At 38.3% G+C, this 24549-nt stretch overlaps 4 protein-coding genes across 5 annotated transcripts; 2 read left to right on the top strand and 2 right to left on the bottom strand.

The window, feature by feature from the left end:
• Window positions 1–924: 924 nt before the first annotated feature.
• On the bottom strand, window positions 925–9016 carry LOC121909987 (tumor necrosis factor receptor superfamily member 14-like). Its single transcript, XM_042430892.1, has 9 exons — window positions 8667–9016; window positions 5071–5164; window positions 4617–4742; window positions 3892–4047; window positions 1738–1825; window positions 1464–1630; window positions 1311–1342; window positions 1140–1194; window positions 925–1016 (listed from the first exon to the last, which is right to left on the bottom strand). Exons 1-9 carry the CDS (start codon window positions 8706–8708, stop codon window positions 940–942), a joined length of 837 nt encoding a protein of 278 aa, XP_042286826.1. The 5' UTR covers window positions 8709–9016; the 3' UTR covers window positions 925–939.
• A 1496-nt stretch (window positions 9017–10512) lies between these two features.
• Window positions 10513–18237, bottom strand: LOC121909991 (tumor necrosis factor receptor superfamily member 14-like). 2 transcript variants are annotated; one of them, XM_042430897.1, is made up of 7 exons: window positions 18060–18234; window positions 15827–15920; window positions 15373–15498; window positions 14245–14400; window positions 12644–12728; window positions 12055–12197; window positions 10513–10926 (listed from the first exon to the last, which is right to left on the bottom strand). In XM_042430897.1, exons 1-7 carry the CDS (start codon window positions 18114–18116, stop codon window positions 10838–10840), a joined length of 750 nt encoding a protein of 249 aa, XP_042286831.1. In that variant the 5' UTR covers window positions 18117–18234; the 3' UTR covers window positions 10513–10837. The 2 variants fall into 2 exon arrangements, with proteins under 2 accessions (XP_042286831.1, XP_042286832.1); XM_042430898.1 differs by lacking the exons at window positions 10513–10926; window positions 12055–12197; window positions 12644–12728 and adding an exon at window positions 13876–13927 and having other exon boundaries at window positions 18060–18237.
• Window positions 18238–22342: 4105 nt separating this feature from the next.
• LOC121910022 (histone H4) lies at window positions 22343–23229 on the top strand. The gene has a single exon (XM_042430938.1). It carries the CDS (start codon window positions 22391–22393, stop codon window positions 22700–22702), a length of 312 nt encoding a protein of 103 aa, XP_042286872.1. The 5' UTR covers window positions 22343–22390; the 3' UTR covers window positions 22703–23229.
• Window positions 23230–23612: 383 nt separating this feature from the next.
• LOC121910015 (histone H2B 3-like) lies at window positions 23613–24040 on the top strand. Its single transcript, XM_042430929.1, has one exon. The coding sequence runs from the start codon at window positions 23627–23629 to the stop codon at window positions 23993–23995; it is 369 nt and encodes a 122-aa protein (XP_042286863.1). The 5' UTR covers window positions 23613–23626; the 3' UTR covers window positions 23996–24040.
• The last annotated feature ends 509 nt before the right edge of the window (window positions 24041–24549 follow it).

The raw sequence follows: 24549 nt of genomic DNA, 5'->3' as shown, positions 1-24549 counted from the left end.
ATATCTCAAGTCCTGAACTAAACCCTCATTCGGCCAAAACATCCCAGCCTGCAACATTCAAACAGTCGTCTGTGTAGTTTCAGAAACAAAACACAAATAACAGAGAGAACGACAGAAAGTCGACAAAATTCTTAGGACCTTGTAGCTCTTTATGAGTCTGATGAATCACTGTGGTGCACAATCACAACCACAATACATGAACACTAATTAGTACATTTTACAAACCAGTCTGGGTGAATTATAAGTCAATAAATGTTGATGATTAATGAGCTCTTAGTATCAAGACTCTTCAGCAGCTACATTTAGTTTTCATCCAACATGTTTTCACAGGTTTGTAACATTTACTGGTTTAAAGGATGAATCTCTATTTAAAGTTGCTTTTATTTCTATCTTCCCCTGTGTCAGTACTCACAGGGCCGATCCCTCTAGCCTCCATTTTAAAGGGAACAATATAACTCACAGCTGTTGCTCCTGTAAATCCAAAATAAAAATACTTCCACATTCACTTCTGTGTGTTTGGTTTGAATCATCTACAGGGATCATTAGATCATTTTAACAAGAAAACTAATCAACACAATAACTTTCAATAGTTTCACAACATCCAACAGTCGTCCTACAACATTTAATAACATCTATGTGAAATAATGATGCAGACTGTAGACAAGCAGCTCTTAGAGGATATTTTCAGTCTGTAGTAAAGTTCAGGAAATCAAAGTTGGACTTGTTTTATTTCTCATCACTGCAAAGACAATGTGCTAGAATCCAAACTGGATTGTAAACTGGATTCTAGATCACATTTACTCTGCAGTAGGAGATGTTCCTGATACTGTTTAGCGTCCGTTTAGCCTCTCGCGTTTCCTCTCCAACTTCCTTTTGGGTGAAAATTAATAGATTAATGACATGATTTAATTAGTTAGATAAACTGAATTATGTCATCTACTAAAGTACATTCATTACAGTATCAAAAAGAGACAACAAACATACCTGTATGGGAATGTCTGCATTTTCTTTTTTTTCTATAATAAAACAATGAAAAAAGTCTTAATCAACAATGTCATGACCTGTCAGAAAGTATCATCCATCAAAACTATGATAATGTTTCTATTGTCTAAATACAAACAAATAGCCACAAATCTTACCTGATACTGTCTGGCATCTGGTTAGCCTCACTGACATTTCTCCATTTGTTTTTTCCTTTTTGGTGAAATATTAAAGAGATTAATGACATGATTTAATTAGTTTGATAAACTGAGCTTTGTCATCTACTAAAGTACATTCATTACAGTTTTAAAAAAAGACAACAAACATACCTGTCTAGAAATGTCTGCATTCCCCTTTTTTTCTATAATAAAACAATGAAAAAAGTCTTAATCAACAATGTCATGACCTGTCAGAAAGTATCATCCATCAAAACTATGATAATGTTTGTATTGTCTGATACAAAAAATAACAACAAATCTTACCTGATTTCTTCTTTCTGAAGTAAACTAACCCAGCTATGCCAATTAATGAAAAAAGCACCACAATCACACAGATCACAGTTGTTGTCACATGTGAACTTTGTTCTCCACATTCAGCATCAGTTGAATCAGTTCCTGGTTTGATCAGCTGAAGCTTTAGTGATTCACATCTGGAATGACAGAGGGACATTTTTACAGGAACATTTATAGATTCCACTAATTCATTGCTGTTGTTAGAAACCAGCTGTGTCCACGGCTGATGTCAAGCTTCACTTACTGTGTGTGTGGTTGACAAGATGTAAATGTCCCATCTGAAAATGTTCCATCACTGCAGTCAGTGCACTCAGTGTCCCTGAGAGCTGTTCCTGCACAAATACAAATATACACATTGAAACTACTTCACTTTACATATTATGAAGTCATCAGTGTTATATGACATCATCACTGTCATCACATCTGTCTGATTTCATTTCAGTGAAGCTGAAGCTGACACTTGAAAATCACACATCCAATGATAGTCCTTTGTTTAATAATGATTGTTGACAAGTTTTTATATTTCACCATCTTGTCATTCTTGAGCAACGATGGAATCAGATTCATAACCAAACTACTGTTTGAGAGAAAACTACAATGATCCAAATGTCATCAGCTTCACTGCTTCATGCAAATACTTTCAATACTAAAGATATTAATGCTAATATGTTCATGCCAGTAAACAACTAGATTGTCAAGAAATTGTATAAGTTTCATTTTAACACTTTCAAACTTTTACCTTTTGACCAATGTAACATCCATTTTGTCTGGTGAAGGTAGTTATGACATGAAAACAAGGAAAGTGATTCATGAAGAGAAAACTATGTTTTTGTGTCCAAATAAAACAAATCTGTCCTGACAGAAAGAGCAAGATTCCTCTGCTTTTGTCTGCTGTTGAATCAATGTTGTCCACAACGTCCCTGCAGGTGTGTCAGGCTCCTCACCTTCACCATATAGAGCAAACTTTCTCTATGACTATTACAACAGGAACAGAAACCTTCCTAACTAGATAAAGACTGGATCAGAACGGCTGCTGTCTCTGACTCACCTACGTTTCAATCACCAGACAAAGTCCAAAACAGAAACGACCAATCAGACGTTTCTGTTGTGGCACCATGTCCTATCTGAACGCTGCTGTGAGGGCTGCAGCACAGCAGGTACCAGTGAGCACAGGACACCAACAACTGAAATGCTTCTAGAAGCATGAGGCTTTCAAACCAGTGGTGTAGTGGTGTCTTGGCAGGGTAGACTGTGGTCCATGCAGGTCTAGCTTTACATACACACAACGACACCTCTGTTTCACACAGTGAACAGATTGGAGAACAAACAGAAGTTGGAGAGCTGCTACTATCTTTTTCAAACACCTCAGTCAGTCTTAAGAGGAAAGAAGGTATATTTGAGGACAGGTTGTCAAAGGTGGAAATGAACTAATATATCAAAATGGTGCAGACTGTCCATTGTACCAGAGCAGCTTTTGGTTCTGGTCCTTCATGGACCAATCAGCTCCTCAGTCAGACTGATCATGTTTAGGGCTGACAAGATATGAAAGAGCTTTGTAGACTTCACCCCAGAATTGACCTCCTGACCTTTGTGTAGTGCACCTATGCAGCAGAGTGTGGGAGTCACTGAACAGCCTTTCAAGACAAAGTAGAGCTTGAAGGTTCATCACTGCCCTTGGAAATAGAAGAATGACAACAAGTCTGTGTGAAGGATCTACTAAGTGGAAATTTTATGCAGCTTGTCCCATTTTTAGTTGCCATGGAGATGGTTCAGTTGTTAACACATGACGTATCACATGGTCAGTGGACAACTGGAGGTCAAGGACGCTTCAAATTTGACCAGAGACCATCTTTAAACAGAGACAGTGGTCACCATCTGCCCCCAAATACAACCACCTGTTATCACATGACCAAAGTTCCATACTTAGGTCACATGATAACAACTGAACCATCTCCATGACAACTGAGTGAACTCCATTCACTGATGAAGGCCACAAGATGTGGCTGAAAGCTCCAGATTACTTCAAAAAAGTAGATTATGAAAACAATTTATATTGAATAAGTGTAGAAGCCAAGATAGTATCTTAGGTTTTTACACAGGCCTTGTTTGTACCTTTATTTGTTAAAATCATGTTTACTTCACATATACCGCACATAGTCACTAATCAACTACGATGGTTTTACTGGTGCAAAAGTTCCACTTGACAGCAACAAGTTGACTGGTCTGTGTTCAGTTGTGACTTTTTCTACAGAATTATTGAGCTGCTTTTTTCCTGCTATCTAGTGGACAGAAATCAATACGTGCAGCTTTAATAAGCAACTTGTTTGTCAGGTCATGGTGTTCCCATTTAAAACTTCAACTACAACTATAATCTTAAAGTCAGCATGAGAAAACCAACCTTTTTGTCTGATGTATTGTCCTGGTTGACAGCTTGTGTGTTTCAGTGCTCTCACACAGCCGTCCTCTGTGGAGTCCATACAGTAGAATCCCTCCAGTGGTTGACAAACTGTATTTGATGTTGATGTACATGATGTCTTTATCTGCAGACCAGAACCTGTCAACACATACAGAGGTTACATATGAGATACTAAACTTCTCTTCTGTTCAATCTACTAGACAGCAACAGCATGCTGATCTTTTTTCTGACTTCAAGACAATCTTCAGTTTTTATGACATCTTTGGGAAATGTGAAACAATAGTTTCTCCCATTTATGAATTCATATAATAATGAGCTTAGTATACTAATGTGATTCAACAGTGGGCAGTATGCTCCACACAAAAGAAAAAAGTGATTATTGATCAATCTCAGATTAAACTGAGAAAACAACAGCACAGATACAATCCTCTAATCATCATTTTCCTCATTGTTGTCATGTAGAAATTTAATGTTACAGTTTTATTGGGAAACTTGCTTGTTAGGCTCTAATTTCCACTGTGGAAGTTGTCTCAAGGCAGTAGACTCGTCATGCTGAGTCTCTGCATCTTCATAATGAAGCCACCAACCAGACAGTTTATTCACTTCTTACAGCATTGACAGTGAGACTTGCAGTAAAAAAACTTCTGACTGGCCTTAAATCAATACTAAGGCTTCAATTTCTGCCAATAATATGAATATAAATCTACCTGCATCACAGTTTCCACAGGTGAAACACTGTTTAAGTCCAGTGGGATGATTCATGTAGGTTCCATCAGTGCAGGGCAGACAGGATGTACTTCTGAACTCTGTACAATCTGTTTTAACTCGACTTCCTGTGGAGAAGAAACAATTTATTATCATTATAATTATCATATTATTCACATTATATTTTAAATAATTGCTTTTCTCTCTCTGATCCCTCTTGTTCACCAGGTGACAAATATCGTACAAGCATTGTATCTTTCTGTAAATGTTCTGTCATATCTGAATTAAGAAACAAGGAACATTTAGCTACGTAAAAGTCAGCTGTCATAAAAAGCATCACTTTGTTTTACTGCTTATAAACAAGCAGTAAACTGTATTGATCAGCCCAGAAGTGATCAATTCTGTAAGTATCGTTGCTGCCAAACATCCTGCTTTTATGTTTCAGTTAGATCTTACCAGCAAGACATCTAGGACAGCATCTTCCTGCTGTTAGGTACTCTGCTGGATGACATGCGAGGATCTGTCCAATGAAGACTTTCAGTATTATTATCTGTGAAGAGTAAAAACAGTTTTTTTCTCAGTGAAACCTGGTTGAAGTTAAGATATTGTTGAAAACTGTCCTGAATAACTTCCTGCTTTAATCAGAGAAAGGCAGAATAAAAGACATGACATATACAACACATAACAATGAGGTGGAAAAGAAGAAATGGAGGAATAAAACATGTGATGGTGATAACTGAAAGTGAAGGGAAGGTCAGTGGAGGAGGATGTCAATGGAGGCAAGAAGAAGGAAGAGAGGACCTGAGGGGAGAAGATGACGGCCAGGTAGGACTGAAAAAAGAAGATGAAGATATGGAGACGAAGATGATTTCAGAAGACGACTGAACAGTAAAATGACCAAAGAACACTTTTTTCTTTCCACTTTATGACTAACTGATTTTTAACTTTAAACAATCATTTGTATCATTGAGTTTTTACATTTTTACACTTCTGAGCAGTTTAATGTTATTTGTACAGTTTTATTCACTATGTGTGAAGAAGCATTTTTGCACTTTCAAAAAGTGAAAAAAGTCCATGATGTGAGACCAGTCCTACACTACTATATAACATAGTTACAATTACACATAATCATATGTCTTCAATAGCTTTAAATACATTTATAAACAGTTGTTATAAGTTGATATATAAATATCTTACAATTGTTCTTCATTATAAATGGTTTTAATCTCCAACCTAAAAAGGATTTGTACATGTGTGTAATCACTTCTTAATGCTTATCACACTATACATTTATCCTGAACTATTATAAGGACATATTTATCAACAATTCAAATCATAATTCATATTGTTGGCAATCCATCATCCATCCATCTATCTTTTGTGACAGCCCTCTTGACTTCCTGTTTGCGCTGCCCTCCCCTTTCAGGAGTGAATCAGGAAGTGCATCATTGATTATCACCTGTGCCTGCTGTTCCTCAGCTATATAAGCTGGTGGATTCAGTCAGGTTCTCTTTCTCTGCCTGGGTGTATGGTTTGTGGTTTGGATTAGGTTTTTCCTTGTGTTCATTTTCTTTGTTCACTACATTTCACTGTACACTCATCCAAACACTCAAAACACTACTGATGTTACTGATTTACAAACTTTATATTGTCATTGGTTGATTTATATTTTGTTAAATAAATCTCAAAAGTGTTGTCCTCTCCTCTTAGTTCTCCCCGTGAGCTGTGTCACTATGAATTCTTTTCCAGGAGTCTGCAGTTTGTCACTATTTATACAAAAAAGTCAGTGTTCAGCACTTCACCTTGCCATTTATCCCCTGACCGCCCCAAACCAGCCTCGTTACGTCACACACACTACGCATTTGTCGAATAAATAATAATATATAATGACGTAGCAAATGTTTAACTCACATGACTGATCAGCTGTTTCTGCTCTCAGTGTCTCCAGATAGCATGAAGCACGGCCAACATTAGCTGACATGACATAACAATTACAACTCGCCCAACTGAGACAAATTCCTGAAGACCTCTCTCCATCTTTCTCTTGTCAAGACAATATAACCATGGATGTATAGTAAGAGCTGGATAGGACACCGCCGCTCAGCCTTGCAGCCAATTTTTCCCAGTCTACTTCTACTCTGTTTACTGGTGGATTATTAAGCCTATACCGCCATCTCCTGATGAAACTATGTGTTTCGTAGTCTAGTTTATTCGCTTCAAACCAGTTGATGAAAATGTACCTAATTTGCATTTTCCTTTTTGCGACATTTCAAAAGTTGATTTAAAATTCTCTTGTGAATCTAAAGGAAACGCAGTTATTAAAGGAAAAAAGTTCACTTTCATATTAACATATGTGACACATGTGCACACTGTCTCTTATTCCGACTGATAATCACTCCTCTTATTTATACTCTTATCTGTTCTTTTTCATTACTAAAAAAATGCTTTTATAAAAAATATATTATAGAACAAGATTTATTTATATTTTAAATGTAACTAAACGTTGTTTCTAGAGCAGCAACAGTAATATACAGCAAAGTCACTTTATAAACTCAATAATATCTCACTGGAAACTAATCTAAAATGTCAAAATAAATAATATTCCTGTCATCAAAATACTGAGTGATTTCTAACATCCATAGATAAACAAATAGTGCATGCATCACTAGTCTCAAACCTGATAGAATCTATTTTACTTCCACAGGATGTGACTGCGTACAAGTGCGAGGTACACACCAAACCACAAGACTATGAGTCAAGAGGAAATGAAAGAACAGTTGCGGCAGAAAAATCAGCTAAACAAGCTCCCAATTCTGTGACACAAATGTCTTGTAATGTTTCTTAATCTCTTCTGTCTCCTTAACTGAACTGGTTAAATCCAGCAGAATGCTGCTACAAAAAAGTGAAGACTGTGCAAAAATGTTTGTTTTCTTATCTTATAAGATTGACGCATGGGAAGAAGGACCAACACAGACAAAAAGTTTGTCCAAAAAAAAAAAAAAGCCTGGTGTTGATAAAATGTCAGATTACTGAGGGATTGATTTGAAATCATCCTCAGAGCAGAGGAGCAGTAGAGCAGGAGAATGGCACTATCAAAAACGAACTAGCTGAAGTGTACGAAGAAGCACGGCTCGATTGGGTAAAAGTCCTGCCCTTACTGCTAATGAGTATGAGGGGACAAGGCAAATCTAAAACAGGTTGGTCCTCATTTGAGATAATCACTGGAGACCCACGGACACAGGGATGTCTTCTCCTGGGCAGTTACAGCCCCTCAGGGGGGAAGAGTTTGATGATACTGTGCTAAACTACTGTATTAACCTCTCCAACTCTCTAAAGTCTGTCCATACTCAGGTGAAAGCAGCACTGCCAGCTCCCCTGCACTATCTGCAGTCAGGTGACTGGGTGGTGGTTAAGAACTGCAAACAGCAGAACTAGTGAAAACCACGCAGGACCAGTCCACTCCAGGTCCTACTGGAAACAAACTCTGCAGTGAAGATAGCAGAAAGAGCCACGTGGATGCACGCCAGCCATTGCAAAAGTAAACTGAAAGCTTTCCAAAGCTGTTTTGCTTTCATAAATGAAGCATCATCATGTGTTAGATCATGTGTTCTAAATTTTGATGGCTAAATTTTCATTTTTACTGCAAATGTATCAGTTCTTCATATCGGTTATTGGTCTCCTTGATTACTAATATTCGGTATTGACCCTAAAAAAACCATATCAGTCGACCCCTAGTGAATGCAGCATTCAGATTGTACTTAATGTGTTTGTGTAGATCTGTGTCAGTCCCCCAGATGGACAAATGTGTGAACAACTTAAACAACACAGTAAATTAAAGAGTGAGATGTGAGTATAATTGAAAGTGTAGACTACTTGAATTCTGGTGGAATTATAACTTGCATATGTATCAGGTCTCATTAGAGTAGTTTGAAAACATTATTAATATTACTAATATGTAATGCAGCTGATTTTGAGCTGTTGGATGTATCAGAGCTGTTCAACAACACATGACCCCCACCAGCCCCCCCTCCTTTTGTTATAAACTATTTTACCATCAAAGTTGCAGCTGTCAAAGGTTTTCTTCTCAAAGTCATTTTGTGGATCAAGTTGACAGTTTTGATGAGCTGAAAACATCATCTCACTGAGATTTGGGATGAAGAGAGATGTCACATCCAAATCTGAGGGACAGAATCTAGAAACAAAAAGAAAACATATAAATACTGCACTAAACAGTAAGTAACCTGGTTACTGTGGGTAAGAGATTAAGAGTAACTGGGTTAACAAGTAGATTTCTACTGGAAAACCTCTGATTTCTAGTCAGGTTTAAACTATCTGCACATGAAAAGCTGCAGAACTGGTTTAAAGCAGGTTGAGCCTTTTTCTCTCCTTTGGTGAGATTAAACTGAACATTAAACTTCGACTCATATTTCACATCACTTTCATTCTCAAAGGTTAAACTTCAGTCCTGTTTGTTTCCTATCAAAGCTCATTAAAACATATTACTGAGTCTTCAGAGACAAATGTCATTTAGAAAAATGTTGATATGTCTTGTTTCTTGTTACTGGATAGTGTATTGAGCTGAACTCTTGGCATTGACCATTTGCATTAATACTGCTTACTTACTTACTTACAGCACAGTTCAGACTTGAGAGAACAGAAAGACTTTAGACAGTGTATCATAAGTGGAAGATGACAAATGATATCGGAAGTGACTAAAATTGAAACTGACAGATTTAAATAGTTGAACAGCAGGTTAAAGGTCATTTTAACTGTGTTACAGTTTACAATGTTCTCTTACAAAACGTTATTAACAAAACCAATATAGGCAACAAGCAGCCAGACATCACAGCTTTAACAAAAGAAGTGTTGTATTATATCCAGGATCAAAACCGCGGCTGTAATGTTACATTCATGTCGATTTAACGAGTCTTTATTAATTATATTACTGCATTATGTGCTGCTCCTCGCTGCTGGTACTGAACACAGACTGCTGGTGTACAAACAGTTTTCTAATATATTTTACGTACATGTTAGTAAAGTTAGCGACAGCACTTCAGAAAATGCTGAAATATTAATTAGCTACATAACTGATAAACAAGACCATTGTGCTGTTTTTATGTTCGGTAGAATCAAGTTTTCAGCGGCATCAACAGTGACACAAATACTGTAGTTTGAAACAACAACATAACATTTCAGCCAACTTACCCTCCTTACTGAGGTACATGGTCCAGAACGTTCACAGTCTTTTACTTCATGCTACTTTCTTTTTTTTACTTTTACTTGTTTCCTGGCATGATTCCCACCCCCGCACGTTGGAGCGGAGGTGGGAGATATGTTGTCTGAACAGACTCCAAAGACGTCTTTGCATGACGTATAACCATAATTATATGTCATGCTCGGATCCTTCTGCCTCAGTGACGGAGGTGAGACTGACACTAGTCCTCTACCTGGTGATTAATGGTGGTTGGTGGTTTGAACAGATCAACCGTCACAGAGAGAGGAAGAGGGCAGAGGAGGCGCGATATCATTCAAATATCGAGATAGTGACGCGTATGTGTCCGCCAGTCTCTACTGATACAGCCTACTGAGCTGTTCACATGAAAAGTGAATGAAAAGAGAGAGCTAGAGAGAGAGAGGTCTCTCACCTCCGCACAGCCTCCCTCCCCCCTTTATCCGTTGTCGGAAAGGTGAGGGGGAGGAGGGCTGACGAAGATGGAACATACAGTCACCCAACTGTCTAGTCAACAAGGTGAAGACAGGACCAGATTTGGTTATTGAACAGTAATCGTGTATATTTATTGGCCTTCAGATGTTTTTGAGACAGCAGACGGGTTGTGACATATAACCACAGATCCTAGCAGACTAACTCTAGCAATACAAACAGCAGGTCGAGGTGAGCAGATATAAGAAAAAAATTAATAATTTCAAGCAAGATGCACAAAATGCTTTCTAGAGGCAAGAAGACAAACCTGATGTCAGGCTATAAAAATAAAATCAGGAGCAACCAATCATAGTACTAGAAAATGTTAAAAAAAAAAAAAAAAAAAAAAAGCCTCACAATAAAGTGATAATATCTGGAACAATGTAATGACATTTTAATAAAAACAACAGTAGCCTAAATGGAAGTAACAGTAATATCCCATCATTATAATAGTCGTAATGTCAGTTGCAGGTATAAGTAAGTGTGTAAGTACATTTTAATAGTCAGTAATCAAATCTGAGGTCATCTGAGAGCATCAACTGGAGCCTGTGGAGTTTCTTCATCTTTATTCTTCATCAAAACTGACAAGGGTACAAGAATTTCTCCATCAACTGGTGACCACAGTTTGCAGGTACGGGAAAAAAGAAAAAACAATTAATTAGTCAAATATGAAATTGGTAAAGTAGTAAATTGTATGTAGAATTTCATGTTATGAGTCTTACTGTTAGTGTGAAGAAAAATATCAAGATGTACATTTTTATATGTAGGATCTAAACTTCAGGGACGCACTGATGGAGGTCCAGACATGACCGACCACATTCAATACAGTCTTCCACTCTGCTCTGTATATTATTTGTAGTGAGCTACTTTTGAAGCACTTAACTACATTTACATGCATTTCCTAAATGTGCTTCACCATAAATACACTTTAATGTGAAGGCAGTGGTAGACCTTTATTGTGAAACCTGAAGTGTACATGTGTGGTTAGTTAAAGAGCTGACTGGTTCCAGTCTAATACCTAGTGGTTTAAAGGTTGACTTCCTCCTCTCTCCACTTCCAGCCAGGATGTTATGAATGACTCTCCTGTGAAATACTGTAAAAGTATCTTGCAAGTGTGTATACAGGAGATTTGTATCTTGGTTTAGTTTTGCTTTGAGTAGATAATTTAGTTTCATTCTGTGTGTTATTTTGCTGTTAGTCCACCCTGAAGCCAAAATGTCCCTAATAACTGAGTGAATAAATACTTTTGAGGGCTGTAATCCTTGTTGCTGGTGCTTCTTGGGAGTTGGGAAGAGGGGAGTCTCATTTCTATGTTGCACCAGGGTTTCCCCTACATTAGTGCGTAACAATAGTTAAGAAGCTGTTTAGCAGTTACAGCCTCATGTTAACTTACTAAGAATGGTCCCAGTGGCTTCCTGAGGTAGTATACAGATGTTAAATGTGTAACAAAGACCGTCCTGGTGTTGGATCAGTACTCTGTATTGGCATATACTCTGGGTTTAGGTACTGGAATCAAATCAGTAGAGAAGAATTTGGATCAGTGCATCCCTAGTGAACTTTCTATCTCAGTATTTATGAAGAATAACTTGACAGGTTGCACATATCAGTTGTTATTCACCTGCCTGACATCCAAAATAAAGCACAATATTAGCACCAACAGTTAGTGAGCTTTAGTTGAGTCCACTGGAGGCGAGGAGGATATTAGACAAATTAGGTAGACATGCAAAACAAGCACTAACCTCTGCTCACAAGCCAGGCAAGTGTTAGTGAGAAAACCATCAACAATGGTGAAAATAAAGAGTAATGATTTCTTGATGCACTTCTGCAGACGACATCATTTGTCTGGTTTCCTTCTTTGAACATCACTTCAGTTTCTGAGCAACTGTTGGATGAGAAAAGTAAAAGACTGCTTTATTTCTTTGTTATTGGATTCCAATGGAATGGGACTAACCCCCACACCTTTTGGTCTGCCACAGCACCCCCCCAACTTAAGACTCTTATATTATTTCTATCTCTGTCACATGGTCACTGTTTGTCTATCAAACATTGTCTTATATGTCCTGTTTGTATGTCCTTTTACGATGCCTGCCTCATGAGTTGCTGCTCAGAGATGAATGAAGTTTTTTTAATTGAAGTGAATTTAATTGGCAATGTCTTGAATATTCCCATGCATGATGATTTGTTCCATTGATGCAAAAAACCTAGTGCACACTTGTAATGATCAGTGTGCTATAGCAGGCAAAAAATCTTCTTATGCTTTGCTTTTTGTGCTTTTAGAGAATAAATTAATGAATAATCAATGAATAATTGAATAGAAAAGTGTCTTACATTGTCCAAGCTGTGCAGTTCACACCATCCTGTGAAAAATAGCCCGGCTGACAGTTATAACACACTGTATCAGTGCTGCTGGTTCCTTAGAGAAAGAGACACATCTGAGATTACTCACCATCACTGATCATTCACTGACAGAACAGTCTGACTTTGACGTTTGTTACCAGGTTGTTTTATCCTCTGACCAGGTGCACAGTGTGTGTTTCTCTGTCAAATTGCATCCTGACATGACATCATCACTGTCATCACATCTGTCTGATTTCATTTCAGTGAAGCTGACACTTGAAAATCACACATCCAATAACAGTTCTTTGTTTAATAATGATTGTTGACAAGTTTTTATATTTCACCATCTTGTCATTCTTGAGCAACGATGGAATCAGATTCATAACCAAACTACTGTTTGAGAGAAAACTACAATGATCCAAATGTCATCAGCTTCACTGCTTCATGCAAATACTTTCAATACTAAAGATATTTATGCTAATATGTTCATGCCAGTAAACAACTAGATTGTCAACAAATTGTATAAGTTTCATTTTAAGACTTTCAAACTTTTGTCTTTTGACCAATGTAACATCCATTTTGTCTGGTGAAGGTAGTTATGACATGAAAACAAGGAAAGTGATTCATGAAGAGAAAACTATGTTTTTGTGTCAAAATAAAACAAATCTGTCCTGACAGAAAGAGCAAGATTCCTCTGCTTTTGTCTGCTGTTGAATCAATGTTGTCCACAACGTCCCTGCAGGTGTGTCAGGCTCCTCACCTTCACCACATAGAGCAAACTTTCTCTATGACTATTACAACAGGAACAGAAACCTTCCTAACTAGATAAAGACTGGATCAGAACGGCTGCTGTCTCTGACTCACCTACGTTTCAATCGCCAGACAAAGTCCAAAACAGAAACGACCAATCAGACGTTTCTGTTGTGGCACCATGTCCTATCTGAACGCTGCTGTGAGGGCTACAGCATGGCAGGTACCAGTGAGCACAGGACACCAACAACTGAAATGCTAGCTATGCTAACAAACCGTCCTTCCACTTTCCACTCAGTGATGCATGAAAATCATGAGCAGCTCTTTTGGTTCTGGTCCTTCATGGACCAATCAGCTCCTCTGTCAGACTGATCATGTTTAGGGCTGACAAGATGTGAAAGAGCTTTGTAGACTTGGCCCCAGAATTGACCTCCTGACCTTTGTGTAGTGTACCTATGCAGCAGACTGTGGGAGTCACTGAACAGCCTTTCAAGACAAAGTAGAGCTTGAAGGTTCATCACTGCCCTTGGAAATAGAAGAATGACAACAAGTCTGTGTGAAGGATCTACTAAGTCATAATAATACTCATGTATGCACATAGTCACTAATCAACTACGATGGTTTTACTGGTGCAAAAGTTCCACTTGACAGCAACAAGTTGACTGGTCTGTGTTCAGTTGTGACTTTTTCTACAGAATTATTGAGCTGCTTTTTTCCTGCTATCTAGTGGACAGAAATCAATACGTGCAGCTTTAATAAGCAACTTGTTTGTCAGGTCATGGTGTTCCCATTTAAAACTTCAACTACAACTATAATCTTAAAGTCAGCATGAGAAAACCAACCTTTTTGTCTGATGTATTGTCCTGGTTGACAGCTTGTGTGTTTCAGTGCTTTCACACAGCCGTCCTCTGTGGAGTCCATACAGTAGAATCCCTCCAGTGGTTGACAAACTGTATTTGATGTTGATGTACATGATGTCTTTATCTGCAGACCAGAACCTGTCAACACATACAGAGGTTACATATGAGATACTAAACTTCTCTTCTGTTCAATCTACTAGACAGCAACAGCATGCTGATCTTTTTTCTGACTTCAAGACAATCTTCAGTTTTTATGACATCTTTGGGAAATGTGAAACAATAGTTTCTCCCATTTATGAATTCATGAGAGAATATCTGCATAAATGAGGGCTGGAGAATAAAACCACCCGTACATATCACCCCGTGGAAATGTGATTTCTGTGAGGAGAGGTCGCTTCTAATATTACTGCAAGTCCCTCTGACACAAAATAGCTCACAGCTGTTTAAAAACTGAGGGAAAAAACAGACGACACCAAAGTCTCAGCTGATAACTTGCTCACCAAACCAAACAGAACAAACTTCAATATCAACATCAGAATTTGGAAAGTGACAAACTTCTCATGTGACAACAGCCTGTTGTGGCACTAAAACTGTCTCACTGGCAGCATTTCATCACATTTCTCTATGTGGTGTTTGTTTCTACATGCAGTCTGTAAGTTTAGGCTGTAATAATTAACAGTATAATTAACATATATAAATTGTAATTATATAATAATGAGCTTAGTATACTAATGTGCTTCAATAGAGGGCAGTATGCTCCACACAAAAGAAAAAAGTGATTATTGATCAATCTCAGATTAAACTGAGAAAACAACAGCACAGATACAATCCTCTAATCATCATTTTCCTCATTGTTGTCATGTAGAAATTTAATGTTACAGTTTTATTGGGAAACTTGCTTGTTAGGCTCTAATTTCCACTGTGGAAGTTGTCTCAAGGCAGTAGACTCGTCATGCTGAGTCTCTGCATCTTCATAATGAAGCCGCCAACCAGACAGTTTATTCACTTCTTACAGCATTGACAGTGAGACTTGCAGTAAAAAAACTTCTTACTGGCCTTAAATCAATACTAAGGCTTCAATATCTGCCAATAATATGAATATAAATCTACCTGCATCACAGTTTGCACAGGTGAAACACTGTTTAAGTCCAGTGGGATGATTCATGTAGGTTCCATTAATGCAGGGCAGACAGGATGTGCTTCTGAACTCTGTACAATCTGTTTTAACTCGACTTCCTGTGGAGAAGAAACAATTTATTATCATTATAATTATCATATTATTCACCTTATATTCTAAATAATTGCTTTTCTCTCTCTGATCCCTCTTGTTCACCAGGTGACAAATATCATACAAGCATTGTATCTTTCTGTAAATCTTCTGTCATGTCTGAATTAAGAAACAAGGAACATTTAGCTACGTAAAAGTCAGCTGTCAGAAAAAGCATCACTTTGTTTTACTGCTTATAAACAAGCAGTAAACTGTATTGATCAGCCCAGAAGTGATCAATTCTGTAAGTATCGTTGCTGCCAAACATCCTGCTTTTATGTTTCAGTTAGATCTTACCAGCAAGACACATAGGACAGCATCCTCCCGCTGTTAGGTACTCTGCTGGATGACATGTGAGGATCTGTCCACTGAAGACTTTCAGTATTATTATCTGTGAAGAGTAAAAACAGTTTTTTGTCTCAGTGAAACCTGGTTGAAGTTAAGATATTGTTGAAAACTGTCCTGAATAACTTCCTGCTTTAAGCAGAGAAAGGCAGAATAAAAGACATGACATATACAACACATAACAATGAGGTGGAAAAGAAGAAATGGAGGAATAAAACATGTGATGGTGATAACTGAAAGTGAAGGGAAGGTCAGTGGAGGAGGATGTCAATGGAGGCAAGAAGAAGGAAGAGAGGACCTGAGGGGAGAAGATGACGGCCAGGTAGGACTGAAAAAAGAAGATGAAGATATGGAGACGAAGATGATTTCAGAAGACGACTGAACAGTAAAATGACCAAAGAACACTTTTTTCTTTCCGCTTTATGACTAACTGATTTTTAACTTTAAACAATCATTTGTATTATTGAGTTTTTATATTTTTACACTTCTGAGCAGTTTAATGTTATTTGTAGTTTTATTCACTATGTGTGAAGAAGCATTTTTGCACTTTCAAAAAGTGAAAAAAGTCCTTGATGTGAGACCAGTCCTACACTACTATATAACATAGTTACAATTACACATAATCATATGTCTTCAATAGCTTTAAATACATTTCTAAGCAGTCTTAAAGCTGCTGTACATGTGAAAACAGTTAATTAATGTTTTATAACACACTGTGAAATTGTTATAAGTTTATATATAAAAATCTTATCATTGTTCTTCATTATAAATAGTTTTAATCTCCAACCTGAAAAGGATTTGTACATGTGCATAATCACTTCTTAATGATTATCACACTATACATTTATTCTAAACTATGATAATAATATTTCAAATATTCATATTTATCAACAATTCAAACCATAATGAATATTGTTGGTGATTCATCATCCATCTATCTATCTTTCAGATTTTAGAGAAGCAAAGCTCTCTACTGGTTTGTCCTCCTCTTGTCACTATGAATTCTTTTCCAGGAGTCTGCAGTTTGTCATTATTTATACATTAAAAGTCAGTGTTCAGCACTTCACCTTGTCAATAATCCCCTGACCGCCCCAAACCAGCCTCGTTACGTCACACTGGTATCAGAGAGGTGTCGCTGCTTTTAAATACAAGATAAACTCCTCAATCTGCCTCAATGTTTAAAAACAGCTGTAAACTCTGTTTTAAAGTCGCCAGTTTTTATAATATAGAATCCCATAATTCCAGTTTTTCTTGCCCAACAAATAAAGCAATAAGCAAATATTTACAACAAATAAGAAACCAACAATTCTAACAAAGAATTTTTGGTTTGTTTGTTTGTTTGTTTATTTGTTTTATTTGCTGTAAACCAGCTCATGCATGCTCTGCACACTTTAAAAGTTTCATCTCTCGCGACACATTTAATTGAGTCATCTAGTAAAAACATAAACTAGAAATGAAATCTTCATGCTTGGTTTGTGTTCAGTGACATAAATGAGTCTAGTGAACCTGCAGTATGAGGTGAACGTCAGTCAGTCTGTGGTGAAATGGTGGTTTATGGAGTCACGTGATGTCAGCAAAGTGAAACCACTGTGGTTTCACCCCAGTTCAAATAAACACTTCCTACATTATTTTGGTCAAGATTCAGTGTTATTGAACCAGTTTTGGACAGTCGCTGTTATTCTCAAACATTTCACGAGCACTATAACAAATAGTACAAACAAAAAACACACCGGACACATGATACGAAATACAAAACTACACACAATAACACATCACATACACCCACAATATCAACTAGAAATTAATAATGTAAACTTCTTTACACAGTCGCTGTGTTCTTCTTAAATATTTTGTTATCGACAACAGGATGATTGACGAAGTGCGGACTGGTGAACTTCCTTAAACTGCGCATGACAGTTGAAACTATAGTTTATTTTTAGTGATAAATATTAGTTTGGTACCTTCATGAACATCAGACAACACTGTCCGTCACCTGTGCTGTAACTTTACTCCTTTACTCGAACACATTATTGTACCGTGAAAGCAGCGAAACACAACGTAGAATAAACACACCTGAATGAACCGTATTTAACTAAAATGGCGTTTAGCTCCCGACAGGTAAGACAAGGCCTGACGATACTTCAGAATCAGTACCAGACAAGTTCAACTAATCTGCGGCACTTACCAGAAACAGCAACGATGAAGACATGTTACCACCTTGTTTCATATAGTCTTGAGCCATTTAGTTCAGTGTGTTTTTTAACAAAATATTCAGAACAAGAGTCAGAGGACTTCGGCCGTTTCAGGAAAAGAAAGTCAGGTGAACGGCAGGAAGAAGGAGGGAGGAGCTGATGATAGAGATCATAGTCCAGTGATCGCTTATCTCTCTCTGATCCCTCTTGTTCACCAGGTGACAAATATCGTACAAGCATTGTATCTTTCTGTAAATCTTCTGTCATGTCTGAAGTAAGAAACAAGGAACATTTAGCTACGTAAAAGTCAGCTGTCAGAAAAAGCATCACTTTGTTTTACTGCTTATAAACAAGCAGTAAACTGTATTGATCAGCCCAGAAGTGATCAATTCTGTAAGTATTGTTTCTGGCTGTCATGGGTTCGCTTTCAAAGAGGGACCAATGATGGCTCAGACAACGAAAAAACTTCAGTGTGGTGATTTTTTATTCACACCAAGTTCCCAAACAAGAGTTACTGAGTGGCAAAAATATTAACAGTGCAGAGGTGACAAAAAAAAACAAAAAAAATTAAAGCTGCAAGCAGTGCTGAACGGGCCCTCGCGCCTCCATGCACGCCGGGCTGCAGCGCAGTTGAAGGGTTTCTGTCACGGGCATGTAGATGTCTTCAGACCCGGGCTGTTTTCAGACAGTGCAAGAAGGAGATAAACATCACTTCCTTTGTCCACTATATTGCCCGCTGCTGGGGCTGCGTTGCTGCTATTTCGTAGCACTATTCAGCCAGTTTGCATCACTACTGAATATTGTCATGTAGATGTGTTCAGGCCAGGACTCTTATCAAACATGCAAAGTTTGGGGCAGACTGGAGCATTTGCACTGAAGTTACAGCAATTTCCTCTGTCATGGCGAAACATCAAAACTCAACGCCACGCCACAGCCACACGCTTCAATGATAGCTAAATTATAGCATATTAGGCACATTACCGCCACCCTCTGCTTTGGACTGTAAACCAAATATTAAATCCTACACATAAATCCTGTCTGTCTAATAAACTCAAAAAGAAAAACTGCTACTCCACCCACTTGGCAGGTTCATTAAAGTTTTAATGCTGAGCTCTGGAACTCCAGTCTTCCTGAGTTCTTCCCTCATATATTGTCCTTTTTGATCATACTTAGTACAATCTATGCTTGCATGTGTAATAGTTTCCTCAGCCAAGTGGGTAAAAATATGTGCATATATCAGCAATCACCCAAAATGATAGTCAAAAAGTAATCGTGTTAAATAACCATGATGTCAATATTGAGCAAAAAATAATTGTGATTATGCTTTTTGCCATAATCAAGCACCCCTAAAGAGAACATACATTTTGATTTACATACACACACACACAAAGCATTTAAATATGTATGTGATAAATTGTTGTCTTTAATTAACAGTTACTTGAACATTTTTCAGTGTGCTCCTAAATTTTTTCATTTAGGAACACATGTACTCCTCGACAAAAAAGTAAGTATTGATCACTGCTGTCAGATGTGTAGAGACAATAAGTAACTGCAGCTGGAGACAGAAAAATACTCATATATTTGAATGGAGAGTGTGAGCGAACCGCTAGGTGCTCGGGCCCTAATAAAGGAAAAACTGCAGTACAGAGCTACAAATTTTAGTTTTGATTTTATTTTTCTGCAGCACTTTATCACTAAACTGTCACTCTCACTCCATTTTTTCCCTTCCCTTCATAGGTCATCCCCACTACTGAATTATACATATAAGACTCATAATTATTGTAAAATAAATGATAATAACACCAAACTTCATACAAAGTTTGTATATAATGTACTGTATGTATATAGGCCTTTCTGCTGTATCCTACAAAAATGAGCTGCATTCAACCCCCACACCAGTGGCGGCTGGTGACTCAAAAAGTTGGGGAGGACAGGAGGAAAACCAACTTACCACATCAAACTATATCATTGTCCCCCACCTGATGACTCACTCATTCATTTGGAATTGATCCAGTTTTTAATCGAGTGATTGTTCAGTCACCTGTTGATGTTGTGTGATTAGTGAATGAGTGATCAGGAGGTTTGGCTGCTTTGTAGACCATATTTTGTATGTCATGAATATAGATCAGAGTGTGTAAGTCATGTATTTGATACATGCATTAATACTTTTTCGTGAACCTACACTTTTAGATATGTGAATGTTTTTAATGTTCAGTGTTCAGTATTTCTTGTATTCAGCACTGATCTGGTCCTGTATCAGATTATAAACTTTGTGGTACTTTATATATTTTTGTATACTAAGAAAATACATAAACTGTATTGATCCACAACTGCCTTCCTCTAACTTTGACTTTTCCTTATGTGTGTATACTCCGCATGACATGTGAAACGATCCCCTGCATGACACAGCGCGATCCCACACAGTCTGTGTACGGAAGAAGGGAAAAAAACCACAAATGTACTAATATTGTTGTCTTAGGTGCATGTCCTAATATGTGGTCTTCTGCTCGAACTCGCCAATGCGTTTCACCGTAGAACAGGTTCTAGAATAAATCTTCTCAAATGTCCAGCAAGACTATGATCCCGAAGAGAAATCTGAGGACGTGTCAGAAGAAAACTGTGAGGAATACAACCGTAAGCATGATGCATCAACAGCAGAGGAACAGGAAGAGGAACATAGGGAAGAAGGCCAAACCCCTCTAGCCGAAAGAAAGACATACCTGTCAAAGAAGAAAAAAATAACATGGTCTTCAGCGGCACATGGCAAACAGGGCTGTGTGGCAGACTGAAAGGTCCCGACGAGGACGAGGGCGACGACGACGACAGTGATGACAAGGACAACGACTACCACGACTATTACCCCAGGATGCACAACATATGCAGTGTCCCGTGCCCATGACATTGTCTCAATGTTATACCTCTTCATCACCTCAGCTATAGACAAACTCAGCCAGGAGACAACCAATCTGGAGGGGTTTCAAAAATACTGAGAGGGTTGGAAAAAGATGGATGATACCGACCTGCATGCATATATAGGGCTGCTAATCCTAGCAGGTGCATACAGGTCGAGAGGTGAGGCCAAGTTAATAAATGCTAAAAAGTCACGCCTGTTGTTTCCCCAAATGCTGAAAAAGTAAAGGAGGTTAACTCCAAAGTTAGCAACAAAGGGTTAGCCTAACCTGAAGACACAAAACAGAGAAATACAGAACAGAAAAATGTGTGGCTGCCGAGTTTACTGTGCACTCTGTCCCGTTACACCCCCCCCCAATCAATTAGATAAAGATTATGTACGATTTTAGTCGACCAAGATTTTCTTTGGTTGACTACAGCCCTAATACAAATACATTAATGGCACTACCACACCTACACAAATCAACACAATTTTAACTTGCTTAATCAAGAGCCATTAGACAGGAAACTCTTTTTTCCCCCTTTTCTTTGTCCTCATTTGTAACATAAGTCTGAACTTTAAACCAATAAAAACATACAAAAGGAGAAACAGTGCCACCTGGTGTGTAAAACAAACAACTACATGGGGGTGGGTGAATAAACAAAGACAACGAAAATTATAACATTTAAGAAAAACAAGACACATACCTGGTGAAGACAAAATAATATATTTTGCCTTTTTGGTATATGCTGCACATCTGCTCTCTCAAAAGACACACTGCAAAACAACAGAATTTATGCTCGAAAATGGATGCTATCTCTGAGCTAAATTAACTACATGGCGCCAAGAAAGTTAAATGAAAACTAAACTAAAAAACTCATATTAACGATAAAAATGAAACAAAACAGCCAGGTAAAGCAATAGTGTGGACAGTAAACAATATACACAAAACGTTACGACATAAACCGTTCAATTATCAACGAAAACAATAAAATAGCGCAGCAGCATCTTTCCGCGCAACTCACCCACAGCACTGCAAAACGGCAATGTGAGGAACAGAAGTGGGGGGGGGGGGAATGAACATATACATATACATATACATCATCTTGTTTCTCACAATTGGCATCAAAGCTCTCTTCACCGGACAAAGAGGGGAGGTCCTCAGGCTGAAATGTTGGACTGAATGTTCAGGAGCTGAACACGCTGAGGAACACAGAAAAACATACAAAATGGAGGAAAGACGATCAAAAAGGACAAGATCAGCCTGCTTTGGGTAAAAAAATCTACGTAGGCGGAGCTGCTGAATCTTGTTCCGCCCAGCAAAGTTCGCGCCACCTGTCCTCTATTACGTCCGCAGACACGCTTTATACACAGAAGCTCTGAGAACGTGATTCACATTCAACTTTTAACTCGTTTAAAAGAAGATCAGTGAAAATGAGTGGAAGAGGCAAGGGAGGCAAAGGACTCGGTAAAGGAGGCGCCAAGCGTCACCGTAAAGTTCTCCGTGATAACATCCAGGGAATCACCAAACCCGCCATCCGCCGTCTGGCTCGCCGCGGCGGAGTCAAGCGTATCTCCGGTCTGATCTACGAGGAGACCCGCGGTGTGCTGAAGGTGTTCCTGGAGAACGTGATCCGTGATGCCGTCACTTACACCGAGCACGCCAAGAGGAAGACCGTGACCGCCATGGACGTGGTTTACGCACTGAAGAGGCAGGGCCGCACCCTGTACGGCTTCGGAGGTTAAACCTGATCCTGATTCGCTGAGACCAGAACACAAAGGCTCTTTTAAGAGCCGCCACCTCCTCTAAGAGCTGTCCTGATATTATTTAACTAAATTTATAGGCCTAGTGAAATGTGTGTTGATCATGAACATATATACTCTTGCTCCCAGTTCACCATTAAGTTATTTATAATCATGTAAGGGTTTAATTAGTGGTTGATAATTTACTAACAAGTACATAATTATAATTATTTTTAATGTGTATTTTAATCTATTAACTTTATTTTGAGGTGACAAGTTGTGAGAAAGTCCTTTCAAATTAAATCTGAGGTGTTAGGAGACAAATGAGTTTACAAGGATTTTGATCATCTCTGCTTCTTTTTCACAAGCAAATAATAGGAACCACTGGTTAAACTTTCAGGTATGAATTGTTTCATTAGTGTTAGTGAATAAACTGAGTTACATGTTGTGGCGTAAAAGTCAATATTCACATGATGACCATAGTAACATGAAAGGAAGATATGATATAGTAAATACCTCAAAATTGTGTTAAAGTACAATATTAATGCATTTACTTTGTAGTTCATATACATATGAGTCATATATTAGAATATTAAACATAAATGTAAACACGCTGGTCTGTGTGTAAAATGATTTGAATGCTTCCTGTGGTTCAACTCTCAGTTCAAGCGAGAAGCGAGAAAAGATCAAATAAATATATTATATTAGCTATAATGTAAACAGTGAATTCTCTTCAGATGAGGTGGCTCTTTGTGTAAAAAGGCGGTCAAAGTTTAGAGCGCTGTTTGTGTTGCGCATGCGCAGTCTAGCCAACCTGTTAACCAATCCTGTGCGAGCAACGGCGCAGTGAAATTTGCATCAGATGGATATATAGAGGCTGTTTGGCGCTGCGGTTATTATTCGTTTGAGGAAATCTAACGACCAACCATGCCTGATCCAGTCAAAGCCCCGAAGAAAGGCTCCAAGAAGGCCGTGTCTAAAGCCACCAAGACCGGCAAGAAGAAGAGAAAGACCCGCAAGGAGAGCTACGCCATCTACGTGTACAAGGTGCTGAAGCAGGTCCACCCCGACACCGGCATCTCCTCCAAGGCCATGGGCATCATGAACTCCTTTGTGGGAGACATCTTTGAGCGTATTGCCGGTGAGGCTTCCCGCCTTGCTCACTACAACAAGCGCTCCACCATCACCTCCAGGGAGATCCAGACCGCCGTCCGCCTGCTGCTGCCCGGTGAGCTGGCCAAACACGCCGTGTCTGAGGGCACCAAGGCCGTCACCAAGTACACCAGCTCCAAGTAAACCCGCTGTCTGTACCATCAACTCAAAGGTCCTTTTCAGGACCACCCACACCTTCACCTGAGAGCTTTAATCCTTCATGTGTGTTTGATCTTGTTAAATAATGTAACTGTATTATAAAATTTAAATTTTTATTTTGTTTAAAAGATTTATGCTATAAATGTGTCGCAGTAGTGATGTGGAGCTCAAAAGTCTCAACATTTTATGACACTGTAGACTTCAATAATGTCTAGTGGTTTTATTGGAATGGTAAAACCGTTTTTGTCGCTATATCTAAATACTCTGTAGAACTTATTCAGGCCAGACATTTGGTCATATTTGCACACTTCTGTATGTTAATGTTGGCATTAAATCTCCCAATGGCCACAGTAACGGGGACCAGTGAAAAGACTGACTCGAGTCCATTCAACTAAATATGGATGCAGTTCATATTTTGGCCACAGGGTGTCGCTGCTGATACACTGTAAAGGTCGCATATAAATACTAACTGACAAGTAATCACATTCAACGTTAATTTTTACAACACAATGAATAAACGACAAATAAATGGAGACTGA

The sequence above is a fragment of the Thunnus maccoyii genome, chromosome 13 (genome assembly GCF_910596095.1).
Source record: "Thunnus maccoyii chromosome 13, fThuMac1.1, whole genome shotgun sequence".
NCBI lineage: Eukaryota > Metazoa > Chordata > Actinopteri > Scombriformes > Scombridae > Thunnus > Thunnus maccoyii.
The sequence above is the reverse complement of the archived record's forward strand: the minus strand, read 5'-3'. Positions and strand labels throughout refer to the sequence as shown.

Coding starts and splice junctions, on each gene's coding strand:
- LOC121910015 (XM_042430929.1), top strand. CDS start 23,627: ATGCCTGATCCAGTCAAAGCCCCGAAGAAAGGCTCCAAGAAGGCCGTG.
- LOC121910022 (XM_042430938.1), top strand. CDS start 22,391: ATGAGTGGAAGAGGCAAGGGAGGCAAAGGACTCGGTAAAGGAGGCGCC.
- LOC121909987 (XM_042430892.1), bottom strand. CDS start 8,708: ATGACTTTGAGAAGAAAACCTTTGACAGCTGCAACTTTGATG. Junction 4,048..4,616: donor CTGTGGAAACTGTGATGCAG/GTAGATTTATAT, acceptor ATGTGTTGACAG/GTTCTGGTCTGCAGATAAAG. Junction 1,195..1,310: donor ATGCAGACATTTCTAGACAG/GTATGTTTGTTG, acceptor TTCACCAAAAAG/GAAAAAACAAATGGAGAAAT.
- LOC121909991 (XM_042430897.1), bottom strand. CDS start 18,116: ATGGCTCAAGACTATATGAAACAAGGTGGTAACATGTCTTCATCGTTG. Junction 15,921..18,059: donor CTTCATCGTTGCTGTTTCTG/GTAAGTGCCGCA, acceptor TACTCTTCACAG/ATAATAATACTGAAAGTCTT. Junction 15,499..15,826: donor CTGTCCTATGTGTCTTGCTG/GTAAGATCTAAC, acceptor TCTTCTCCACAG/GAAGTCGAGTTAAAACAGAT.